Source organism: Danio rerio, chromosome 9, assembly GCF_052040795.2.
Source record: "Danio rerio strain M-AB ecotype USA chromosome 9, GRCz13ab, whole genome shotgun sequence".
In the NCBI taxonomy this organism is placed as follows: domain Eukaryota; kingdom Metazoa; phylum Chordata; class Actinopteri; order Cypriniformes; family Danionidae; genus Danio; species Danio rerio.
Window position 1 is genome coordinate 27,242,498 of NC_141029.1, and position 13,435 is coordinate 27,255,932.

At 37.8% G+C, this 13,435-nt stretch overlaps 1 protein-coding gene across 4 annotated transcripts in view; it reads right to left on the minus strand.

Annotated features, from left to right (window-relative positions):
* The window catches only part of acvr2aa (activin A receptor type 2Aa), a 64,416-nt gene that overhangs the window by 31,292 nt on the left and 19,689 nt on the right, over positions 1 to 13,435 (minus strand). For 2 of the 4 annotated variants that reach the window (XM_087266496.1, NM_001110278.2), the window contains 1 exon segment: positions 7,869 to 7,978. In XM_087266496.1, coding sequence (XP_087122622.1) covers positions 7,869 to 7,978 — 110 coding nt within the window. 4 annotated transcript variants of the gene reach the window in all.

The following is a 13,435-nucleotide window of genomic DNA, read 5'->3' on the forward strand; positions in this document are numbered from 1 at the left end:
TGGTCATAGGAAATATTCATGATGGTCACACTATTATGATTATTACCATTTTTCTAAGCGATATAGATGTGAAAAGGCATGACATCAGCATTTGACAGAATGACTTCAGCTTGCATTAGCATTACTAAGCAGAACCTCAGAAGAGAGTTTGCTCCCAATTCCCTTAAGAGCAACGGCACACACACGTGGAACAGGAGAGATACGTATAAGTCTAAAGCGCGCCTTCTATACAGCGCATTAGAGAGATAAGCCGTGTACATTGAGCACCTCTCACTGCATACTTATTTCATGTTCCGCACCTTTTTTTGAACTCGCTAATTACAATTCTCAGTCTTGAAACTCAAGGTTGTTTTGATCCCCGAAGGCAGCTAACAGACCCTGCCTTATGCAAACAGATTTATTCCAATGCATTTGCTTCTATGCAAATGCAAATTTCCATTAAGAGTGAATCAACAGAACTGCACGAGTGTGTGCTTGAGGGAGAATAACACGCATGCTTAGTCAGTGCACACGGTGGCCTTCGCTTTCTCTGCATCTACTGCCAGAGATCGGATTGGGCCGTGGCTGTTCGCCAGAGATGCAGCGATCCCTCACTCTAGTGTTATGGCAGAGCATTTCCTATTTGTCGGGATGACCGGAGGACCATGTGTGCGACCCACCCGGTCAAACTTTGACTGAACCTGTATTAGCTCTGGTTCAACAGAGATCCCACTCGTGATGCCATTGCTTCCCTCTCGTGCCAGATACGGACTTAGAAGTGGGATAAGGACTGTGGATTAAAAAAAAAAAAAAAAAAAAAACACCACATCCACCCCCAACAAACCCACTCGAATGAATCTAACCCTTCCCCCATTCAGCGGGCAAAACAGCCACACACTGCCGCGGGGTATGAAAGTACCCGGTCACAAGGTCATGAAAAGCACACAGCTACATGCTCGCAGAAAGAGAGTTCTGAGAAACTCCAGTGCGCTTTGTGCAACTCTCCGCGTCCCTGTGGGTTTTTGCATTTCATATCAAGATCATTCCATATGGAGTGAGTCAGTGCTGGAAATAGAGCCATTACATAAGCTCGAGTGAGACCCCCCACCCACCTCCTCTGCTACTGAAGTACTGAAGACTCTTCTACCCACCACTTCTGCACTGATACCACGGTTATAGTGTCAAAACTCATCAGGCGGAGCTCAACCAAGCGCTGCACGCAACCGAATCAAGCGTGTTTTCGAGAGGCCGAGAGCAGATGATAAATCACGATTGCTGAAACGTACAACAGCCCCCCTGCAGGGAGCAGAGAGCAGTGGGCCAGTAGATTAGAACCGCTGGCTCTGTATTCGCTGACATGCCTCCATCCCTCATTTAGTTAAGAGGATGTTGATGTCAGTGTTTACTCAGAAGAGATAAAGCGACCAGATCAGCCTCGGTAATCTAAAAGACACGGCCATCTCTAGGGCTTGGCCAGCACGTTATGCTGTTGAAAGCCCAGAGATGGCAAAGCAGACTGCTGCAAAAGAAAGCTCTGATGTCTTCTATATGCTCTGCTTCACAGTCTTCTAAATGCTTCATTTTAGGATGGAGGGATAAAAGCCAAACAGCTTGGAGTTGGCAAATTATAGAATAGCTTAATATAGATGCTTGCTGAAAAGCCGAGCTCATGTTCATGTGGTTCATGCATTTCGAGGATGTACTGCAATGGATGCCCAAACTTTTTAATGTTAGGCTTGTTAGCGAGGGGTTTAAAATGCTTAATATGCAATTTACCTATTCAACATTTTCTATTAAGTTAGATTGTATTGAGCACCAATTTGTATTAATTATGCATTTATTTGCTATATTTTAGGTTATTTCATTCCCAAACACTGTGTTAATGCATACCAATTCATCCTTATATTGTTTCTGTGCTAGACAGTGTACAGTGTTCTCCAGCCTCTGGCACCTAGACTCTGCACAAGGAGACTGGGCAGAAAAGATATGGTCATGCCCAACTAGAGCGTGGTATATCTCAAGATTTTTTTCTTCACTTTCGTAAATTGGTGAAGTTTGCTCCTCGCTACCAGCTGGGCTTAAAATTGTGACCGTTTTGGTCACATATGTGCCCAAAATTGTATTTAAACGACCTCAAAATATATTTGGGAGGATTTGTGCGGGTGCATAAAATAGTTGTCATCACCAGTTTTCACAGTAAAATGTTCACCACATGCGCAGATTTAGAAGGCCTTTACGCATTAAGCATCTTTGCACTTAAAAACACCAAACGCAGCGCTCAGGAATGGTTTAAAACAGTTGTCATGTCTGCAAACAAAGCCTGCAATGCTTGTCCCACCTTCAAGCTCTTCCTATTGGCCCACAGCTCTAGAACAGAATGCGAATGGATTGGTTAATATGAGCTGTCAATTACTCAGTTCCGATGACAGGGAGCTACAGCCTTTAAAACGGTCAGCATACGATAGAATAAAGACCACACTGACAGATGTAGTTTTAGAAACCACCTAAAGTTACAAATATGATTAGTGATCATGTGGTGAATGTCAATCCAGCATTTACACTTTTTGAAGAGTGGTCAAAAGACTTCCAGTGTTTAAAGTCCACCATGAAAATGACTTGAGCCATTTAACCTTAAGCCGGTGGGACAGAGTTTTCAGGTAACAGTGTTTGCCACTGAATCTACACATTATAAGCACGAGATATTTTCACGCTATTAAATCCTTCATTCAATTGTTACGATGCTGTCAGTCGTGTGACTGACACCACTTTCACTATTGCTAAAGAGCATGCAGTGACTGAGACAAAACTAATATTGCTCATGAAAAGACTGGTATTGCTATTAAGATGACGTATGCAAATAATAAGTTATCATCTGTGCAATATCAGACACCACCCGTGAGAACAGCACAGTTATTACTGTTAACTCAGTTCATCTCATTCACATCAAGCAATGCGTGCAGGGCTGATGGGGGCATGCAGATTTTTGTTATTTTGTTAGTTTTGATAAGTGTTGATTTCAAATGCAATAAATCTGTTAATATAAAACATGTAGTAACTGTGGTCATAATGTTTGGTTGGTGCGACTAAATGTTGTCTTGCAAAGTTAAGAGCACCAGTGACCAAGAAAAAAAGGTTAATTTCGAGCCCTGACTAGCTTGCTTGGTTTGGGAGTTGTGGAGCTGCGCATCGATGGATTTGCTCTTCAGTGTTTGGACTTCCTGCAGTGAAAAATAAACCACACTGAACTGAACTAAACTGAACTTCATTTCTGAACACTGAACTGACATGGTTTTAAATTTACTTGAACTTCTACGTTCATCTGCTTTGACACAATCTACATTATAAAAGCGTTTTTTTAAATAAACATGACTTGAATAGACATTAACTAGAATTTTACTATAAATGCTGCCTATTTTTAATAACAAAAACTGTAAATGTGCATATTTGACTGCATGGTGTTAAATGCAATATAAATCTCATGTACCCATCTTAGTAAAAATTCCCTGTAATTAACAAACACAAATTCATAAAATCTTACATTTCCTACTTGTTTCCAACAGCAACTACAAATTAAATGATTGTAAACAGGCTGCACGATAATGGAGAAATCTTGCATTGCAAATTTTTATTTTTTATTTTGCAATATATATTGTGATATGAATACAATTTTAGCAGATTACTTATCTCTGTTTGGAAAGAATTAATAATGTTAGATCCATTGGGATGATTCTGCACTGGGAGTGCATCTCCATAAAATCTAATAAACAACTGTCCCTGACACATTTTAGTTTTGGTTTTTACTATTTGCAGTGAATTTTTGTGTTTGCAAATGTTGTGAGTATTTTCATGCATAACAATCTTATAAATACAATCAAGAAAAGATACAACAACAATAAAGTGTTGTATCATTTCCCGAGTCAAACAGTTTTCAAGTACAGAAATTAAATGATCAAAATAAAGATAATTCAATAAAATGAATCGTTGTTAAAGTCACAAAAGGCACAATTTACTATGCCTGAATGCTTTTAAAATCATTATACAATTACAGGCATAAAAAACACATGCAAACGATTAATTGTTATACAAACTCAGCATTGCATATATCATGCGATGTGTCTATTGCGAATTAACACATTGCAATATCGATGCTGAAACAATATATTGTACAGCCGTAATGGTCACAATCATTTTAAATCACATCTGCAGGTATTTGTGTCTGTTTGGTCACATTAGCTAAACATAATGTAAACTTATTACATTAGCTAAACATAATGGTTTTAAACATTGATACTATGAAATTCAGCTGCAAATTCATTCTGATCTCATAAGAAAACGTAACTAATTTATAGTTAAAAAAAAAAAAAAAGAATATGATTGCAAAAAATAAAAATGTAAAATTTTTAAAAGGAGGCATGCCTCAGACTCCACTTTGAAACCCTACCACTCATTGGGAGATAAACAAATCATACTAAAATTCAACAAATCATCGTACAAATTCATAGGCCACTATATCAAAAAGTTACTAATTGGCCTGAGATTGCATTGGAGATAGCAGATGGCAAATCAGCACATTGGAGTGATTTCTGAAATATCATACAACACTAGAAAGATAAAAATACAAATAAAACAAGCTATTTAACTCACAATACCACAGTTCTTAATACATTTTGCTTATGTTAATCTAATTCTGTCTAAATCATTGTCAGAAGAGGTGGGCCAGAGAGCGGTTGAAAACTGAAAACACTGAAACTAAAGACATATAAATTTTTATGAACTGCTTCAAATAGTTTTATTTGCCCACTTCTACTTTTCAATGAACGCAAACTGTCATCATTTATCAAAGATGCTGCACTTCAGCTGCCAACTTTAGCAAACTTCCTAATACATTTAGCACGATTACTTTTTTAAAAATTGATGAGCGTCAAAAGCAGTGGAACTGTTCAGCAAAAGATTCAATTATGAGTCATTGCATCCAAAACGACTCGAAATAATGCAAAACAATATAACTAAAGCAAATCTCCATTATCCTGAGTGAGAGCGCATCTCTTCCTATTATTGAACAGTAGCATCATTGATGACGTAAGCATGCTTGGGTTCGGACCAAGTGTGCCGCAAGCCTACGTTTGAGTGAAGGTTTTGGCCGTTAGATCGCCCCCCTGGGGGCTGGCTGCAGTACAAGTCATAAAGCCCGCCTCCTCCGTGTTAATGAAGGAGACTTGAGCCCAAATAAAAAAAAATATTACACTTGCAATAAAATGTCCCGAAAGATAGTTCTGGTCGATTAAGGCACTGGTTATTGTGCTGAAATAGGTGCAGATCTTCATTTTTGTAAACAGTTTGTTTTTAGCAGTAATTTAATGCTGGGCGTGTCATCGTGATTGACAGCTGTGATTGACAGTTTCTCAAAGCGCGGCGTCTGAGCTTCGGCAGGAGACTGAAGTAGACTGAAATGTTATTATTCGATTTCTGTGTTATTTTACCATGACAAAATGAGTTCAGCAGTAAACTATAGTTTCTGACATACATGATCCTGGTGGAACACTGTTTATTCGCTAAGTTCAGGGCTTTTTTCGGGCTTTATTAGTTTGCTGATACACGCCTAGCCACCCAGATAGCAAAATACAGTTCCGGCTAGATTCTCGCCTGCCGGAGACTTATCTCTTAGAGCTCAGACTGACTAATGTTACCTCTGCTGGACCTACTCCGGATGCCTGGACTCACTACCCGATTCCAGCCCGAGTCAATCGAGCCAGATGCGGCGGCCGAGCGAGCAGGCGCAGCCGCATGCGAGCCGGAATCAGCCCGCGACGCCGCGAGTAAGTTATGTGTTGCGGCCTGGAGCTGGCGCGATTGAATATATAAAACCCTCATATTTGTTAACGTTATTACATCCATTTGTGTTGATATGACAGCAAACGCATGCTGAGCAGTTCGGGGGGCAAGGTTGATTTTACATAAAGCGTTTGATTGGAAGCTCGACTCTGCTCATTTTCGCGGCTCCTCCTCTGGCTCCATCAGACAATCCTTCTGCGCATGTCTGGCTCCAATTTCAGCAGTCTTTTGCGACAGTTTGTGCCCGTCAAGCAGGCGTTTTGCCCTCAAGGCGTTCAATGGGAAAAAGGGCTGTCGCGTCGTCCATATTTTTTACAGTCATTGGTTCGGACAGTAAAAGGCAGTGCGAGTGAGTGCCATGCAATCTTGCCCAGTAAGAGCCTACCCTAAAAGGTGCAAGACACAGCCTACAGCAATACAATACGGCAACAGCATAAACTGTAATAATAATTAAAAATAAGAATAATCATTTAAAATGTTTTGTTTACAATACAGCGCATCTAATATTGAAAATGTCAGAAGCTCAAATTTGCCAGTGCCAGCACACACAGTTGCCACTCATCATTTACCTGCATTGAAATAAATCATCAGGTATAAGAAAGCCGATACTGATCATTCAAAAATTATTGAACACTCCATGATAACAATCCTTAAGACCAGCTTAGGAAATCCCTATAATAAAGTATACAGATATGCATGTATAACAGACACAGGATATATGCCCTGTTATGAAGCCAACCCAATCTTTCTGTCTTTAGAACACGATTATGAAACAACTTCATAATTATTGTAAAACTGCTTCAACCAGAAATAATGATCAACTCTCACCCGTGCTTCAGCTCCCTCCAATGTGCCTGAGCTTGTTCGCAAAAGCATGCTTAGTTTTTTTCTTCCGGACCTTAAATAGCAACTGAATTCATAAAAGCTTCCAGTCTCTTAAACATCACAAGAATTGATTTAGATTTTACAGAAGAACCTGCCGCAACCGCAATGAAGTAAAAGCAAAGGTTATGAAAGATGAAAAGGCCTGATGAGCTGCATCAATAAGATAACATATGAGACAGACAACAAGCCCTTCATTCAAAAGCGGATTAATCCACAGCCACTGAGCTGTGCAGTGGTCACGAGAAATGCAGATATGAATAAGAGCCAATGCGCGCAGCAATTAACAGAGCTATTTGTCGGGGAAGAGTGAACATTGGTAGCCTGGTCAAGATAAGCAGAGCTTTTGCTATAAAGAAATTGAGATTTAACTGAACAAATGAATAAACACAACAGAGATTATTATTTGAATAAATAGAACCAAATCCTAATATCTGGAGCTTAAAAGTGCTTTTGTAATTTGATATTTCAAAAACCTAAAGTTGCTTTGAAGGAGAATTGCAATTTTTACCTTCACAATGAATTTACCGGAACTAATAATTACCATTCAAATCAGTGACACCGTGAACATGTTGCAAATTCAATAAGAGCACGCTTTAAAAGCCTTCACGGGAACCACATGACTTAATAGGAACATCATAACAATAATAGGTTATAATGTTCTGCTAAATGAATACATAGTACATGCAGGCACAGCAAAAGGGAAACTGCAAATGCGTATATATTATTCACAACCTAATGTGCACGTTTCAATTGAAGATTTTCATTAAAGATTTATGGTCATAAATAACATGCATGCAACACTGAATACAGACTAATGATAATGATCATTACAGAGAAACCAAAACAGGCATGCATTCAACTTGAATGTGGCTAAACAAACACACACCTTGTAATTCAGAATATAAAAAACACAAAATGGGTCGTAGGAGAACAGGGAGGAAATAAAAGCACCGAGCCTCTTTATGACTTTTAACATGAACAGTCATGAAAAATGCCTGAGAGGCGCTTACAGGTAATCTGATGATTTTCATAATGAGGTTATGAGGAGACAAAGACAGATAGGAGGGATTTACACCGACACAATTACATCAGAGGAAGGGGTATAACTGAAGAACTTCCAATACCCTTAAAGACTTTTGTGTCGCTTTTTGTGTCGCTGAATGGAGCCTTACTCTGAACTGGCGCCGTGTTGGGATTGTAGAAGAACTTCTCGTTGCACATATTGCCCTCACAGCAGCAGAAGAACACATCTGGGTCCTCCTTCTTCTCCACACACTCAGTGCTGTGAGAAAAAAAACAAAACAAGCAGAGCTGTCAGCACTGGAATTAGGGCTGCACAATATTAAAATAAAGTCTAATATTGTGATACTTTAATTTCCTGCGATAATTACTGCTATGTAAATGCAATAATACAAAAGATGGTTGAATAGCACTATTTGACTATTCTAAAGCCCCGGTCAGATGACACGAATTTCCGTAATCCGTAAACGTCAAATGGGTGTTGTGACAAGATTTAATAATTTCTTCTTGTGTAATGTGGCACAATTCACAAAAATCGATACTATGCCTGCAACGCCTCACGACACAATTGTAGAAAGTCTAGCATGTTTCATTTTTTTCTCGTCGCTTGTCGTAGACGTCATGGGATGACGAATCGTGAAGGAACGTGTAGTCTGGCACATTTTTTTTATCCCACAACAAGTCAAGTTTTTATCAAGAGAGAAAAAAAATTAATTTGCATAATCTGACATAGCGACTTTCGTAACTGACAATAAAAATCGCGTGATCTGACTGGGGAAACTTTGGCGAAGCATTAAATCACAGTCATATTAGTCAAACCTGTGCATGACTGCATAAATTATTATTCATTTAAGAAAAGTTGAATATTGTGCATGCCAACTATAATACACAAATTGTACTAAAGCTGGTACCTTAAAATAGTAGGGGTTTGTATCTAAAAAGTCTTTATACTGTTATTTTGGAGTGTAGATTGCATACATTTTATTTTTATATATATATATTTAACTTATTTATATATATTTTATATATTTAGGTTCAGCTAATTTGAGTAATCTACGTACAAAGAACGGACCCCTGGTCAACTATAATCCAGACTTAACATTGCATATCTTTGCGATGCGACGATATCTTTGTGCAGCCCAAACTTGAATGCATATTATTAATTTTTTTTTTGAGTTTTCTAGCTGACACTATATTACCAATCTCTTATTACCAAATAAAGCTTAAAGGTTAGGCCTAAAAAATAATATTTGGCCTAAGGGTTAAAAGTAAGATAAAACTGTGACACACCTAAAAATGATACCAGTAAATACTTTTACAGGCTTTGAAAATGTATCATTAAAACTGGGAAAACATTTACTGTCAACTGAGCTGCTGTGATACGCTGAATAAACTGTTATTGTGAGCTGCTTATGTCAAAAGATTATCATGCTACGCATCAGATCACGTCCATTACATACTTACATGATGACTTTACAGTTTGAAAAATGCATCAAACCATATCATGTTTTTTTAGGCACTGTTAAACTCATTTAACAAAAAGTTACCAGCCAACTGGCAAGCATCACCCTTTCATATAATCATAAACAGTAAACACCTTTTTTTACTTGCATGTGGCCCTTGCCAAATGTCTCTTTCAGACTTAATTTTAGCTCACAATATCAAATATGCAATTAATTTTATCAATTAAACAAATGCAATAACAACAGAATCCACTTAGTTTTGGATTCTCTAAAATCATATACATTTCTAAAATTGCACAAGACGATTAAATCAAGCCAACATCACATTTGAAGATAACGAAGACATGCATGCTGCAGGGTTTATTTGGATTTCACTTGGGTTAGAGAGCAAACAAACGAATAAACACACATGGGCAGAAAAGGCCTGTGCCAAAGAGATACTTTTTAAAATCTGGCAGCCCGCATCAAAGCAGAGCTCTCAGGTTGGCTTAAAGAAGATAAACAAAGCTTAGCAGCACACCAATAATCCTTACGATACACACACACAGGTGCAAATGAACAAATAAGAGGGGAATGGATGGCATTCCAGGGCATTTAGTCAGTTAAAACGAGTCCGTTACTGCTTGCGACGCACACGCGCCATTAAGCGGTCGCAACACTTTCACAATCTACCTAAGAACCTGACATGGCAGCGCAGTGCGCATGAAAAAAACATAAATCTTTCCAGTGAAGGAGGTAAACGGGTTCAGCAGCATGTTCCAACAGGAGAAGCACTGCTGCCTTTGCACGCTATCAAAACACCTACGTTGAGAAGAAACACTTCCTGATTTGCCAGCAGAGCTACCTGTTGCATAGGGGTGATTGAGCTGATAAGACTGTTTTCAATATCTCCCCTATTATGGCCGGAGGTTACAAGGTTCATAACCAAACCTCGACATGAAGACATGTTTACACAAGACTTTATCCAAAATGTGGTGAAATCTTGAGAAAGGAACTATTTTAGTCAAGAGCATTAACCATAGAAACATTTCCAAAAATTGGGCTCATTTAATTATCTTTCAATGTTTTTTATTAAAGAGCATTATCAAAATAGCTGTTTTATAACATTACTGAATTTGCCTTGATGGATAAAAACTTCTAAACCGAATTGATTTGAAATATAAATCTTAAAAGGTTTTAGTTTTTTAATTTTACTGTCATTTCTGCTCTAAAACATTATTGTTTCTTTGTTTAACACAGTTATTGCATTAATCTAATCTGCATCTTATAAGTGGCACTGGAGGGTTCAACCACGGTCTCTTTATGTCAAATCAACATGATCGCTATGTGGAGAGGAAAGCTGTGACGTGACTGTGGTTAACACTGAACCTGACACTTGACGCTGATTAGCACTGACAGAGGCTATCAGTCAAAAAGTCTCTCAAACTGCTGGCTTATCAGTTTGAATCATTCCAACCAATCATTCACTGAATCCGTCAGAGCGAGCACTGAATAAACTTATGATTCACTTACTGAAGCGCAAGTCATTGTCTCTTTCATTCATATCTGAATCAAAATGACCCAGATGCAGTGCAGGTATAAAATGCATGTCAAATTTTTGAAAACAACCACAAATAGTGCTGTTCATAAGTTGGTAAACGCTGGTGAATCAAGTAATCTCAATGTGTAAGAATTATTGGTGTATTCTGGGCACATAAAAATGTTTTCAGACAAACATTCTCTTTATATGCCCTTAACAGCAAATAGTAGGAGCATAACAAATATTGCTCAATACTGAAACACAGTATTATTGCTTAATACAGTCCAGTTGGTTTATATAGAACAGAATCACTAATCAAAGTCCTAACAACAATTTATGAGTCAATTTAGTTGCACTAATAGTTTTAATTTTGACATTTTGCATAATAAAATGACAATTAAAACAAATAATTGCACTTTTATTCTACTCAAGTAAAAAAATAATGCAACTATCAAAAAAAAAGTGAGAATAAAAAAAATAAGCCTGTTGTTTATTGTAACTACTTGAAAATACAAAACAGATTATATTAATTATTGAAGCTAATATTGTTGTATTTAAATAATAATGTTTCCTTACATAAAATGTATATATTTTTAATTATCGATAATGGCTTCAAATTGTAAACATCTGTATCATGCACGGTTGACTATGTGCCTAACACCAAAAGCGGCGAGAGCGTCAAAGTAGCTAGAAGTCATTGATTTTAAATGGGAGCCGGCAGCCATAAGCGGTGAGGAGCAGCATGGTGCGTGTTCGCCGGTGTGCGCAGAGGAGAGTTGAAACCAAGTCAACTTTATTGTAATGAGCTATGATGTGGTTTCATGGCAACCAGTCAAAATTTAGACATCCACCGCTTGAGGAGTCCAGAGAACACAGTCAATAGTTACGTTTTCATCCACCTATTTTTATGCGCATTTGGGATATGTGCATTAAAAAAAAACAAAAAAAATACAAAATAATAATAATTAAAAAAAGATGCACATACATTTTAAAAATGCACATAAAAAAACATATGTGCATAACTGAGTAGGATAAACTTTTTATTCAATTAGAAAAGATGCGCTTAAACTGCGAAGGAAACACTTTTACCAAACAAATTCCAGTATGTGCATTTAAAAAGGTCCTGTGATTTTGTGATGATAAAAATGTGTGTGAATGAGCAAACCAGCAGGTTGAGCACATTGTAAAACATCTGAAATGTTGTTTTGGTCATTGTTAAACACCTTCACTATTTCACTATTAGTGTTATTATATTATTAATGACCTCCAGAACTGTCAAGAGTGTCTACGCTCCACGTCTGATGCCTTCAAACGCCACCGCATATGCATTGCTCGTTGGCATACTGTCTTTTGAGGCACAAGACACATACTAAATGAAGAAAAGATTTATACAGCTTCATCTACTGCAGCAAATTATGTTTTTAATGTTGATATTTGGCGCCAGTTAATCAGGAAGTCACGTTTATTTGCTTTGACTCACTGGATGGAAATGCTGCTTTATCCGCACATCTTTTATGTACAACAGCACTAACAGCCCTTCAAGGCACCTTCACTGTAAGATGTTTCATTTATTTGGGAAGCTAGTAAAAAAGAGAGTAAAATACACAAATACATTATGTCATATTATCACGAGTGTGACTTAATGGTCAAAAGCTCTGATGAAAAGGAAACCGATGAATTCTGTGACAGCCACCAATCATAAGCAGCTTAATTCAGTATCTGCTCTATTAATCTTTTTTTTTCATATGGCTTCGAAACAGCCTCCCCCACAGCAGACAGTATTTCACTGGAGACTTGATTTTCTTATTCTTGTCGTGTTGCTGTGTGTGGCAGGTTTACTACCCTGCATTTACACAACAACACTTCATGCACAGATCTATTTTGACATTGACTTGTCAAATGTTTGTCCAGGCTATGACTCCAGTTATCGCTGTCAATCATATTCAAGGTGTGACTCACGGAAGAATTTATCTGATTCACACCCATAATTAACTTTGTTTGTCATGGTGTAGTTTACAAGGACATTAATCCTCATTATAAATGTAGTATATACTGAAATTTAAGGCACAATTTGTCATTTTCCTCACTAGAGGGAGCATATTCACAATAAACAAAGGTGTAGTTTGATGATGCCGCAAATGTGTGTTGAATCACGGAAGTTGTTGTATTTATTACATCCTAAATGGCTCCTGCAGAAATCATTATTATGCTTATCATTTATAACTTATCATCGTGGTATGAAGCAGAGAAAAGCCGTGCTCACACTGTACTTTTCGCCTCATAGACTTCCATACATATGCACATGAATGCGTCAAATCAGAAACGCAAACTCTTGCGACAAGTTTCGCAGTTCGCTGCATTGCAATGCAAAATCGCATCACCTGACTGCGTGAGACCAATCAAAGATCAAATCATGACCTCTCTGAACAGGAATTTAGAATATGGACCAACCGCTTGTTTTATAAATGTTTAATCATCTTGTTTAATTTCTGGCCCTTTTCACAGAGCCGTAAAACAGAATTTCACAACTCTAGTGTGACCGCGGCATAAGACCGAAAGGAAACATAGCGAAAAGTGACCACTGAATTAATTACTGATGAAATTATACCATAGTACACCTCTTCAGCTTCTTCCACTCGTAATCACATGGAGAATAATCAATGCTGTTTCATCATACTAAATATATTTTAGGATTCTGTTATACCGCTGATCTGTAAAGTCTAATATAACACACAAT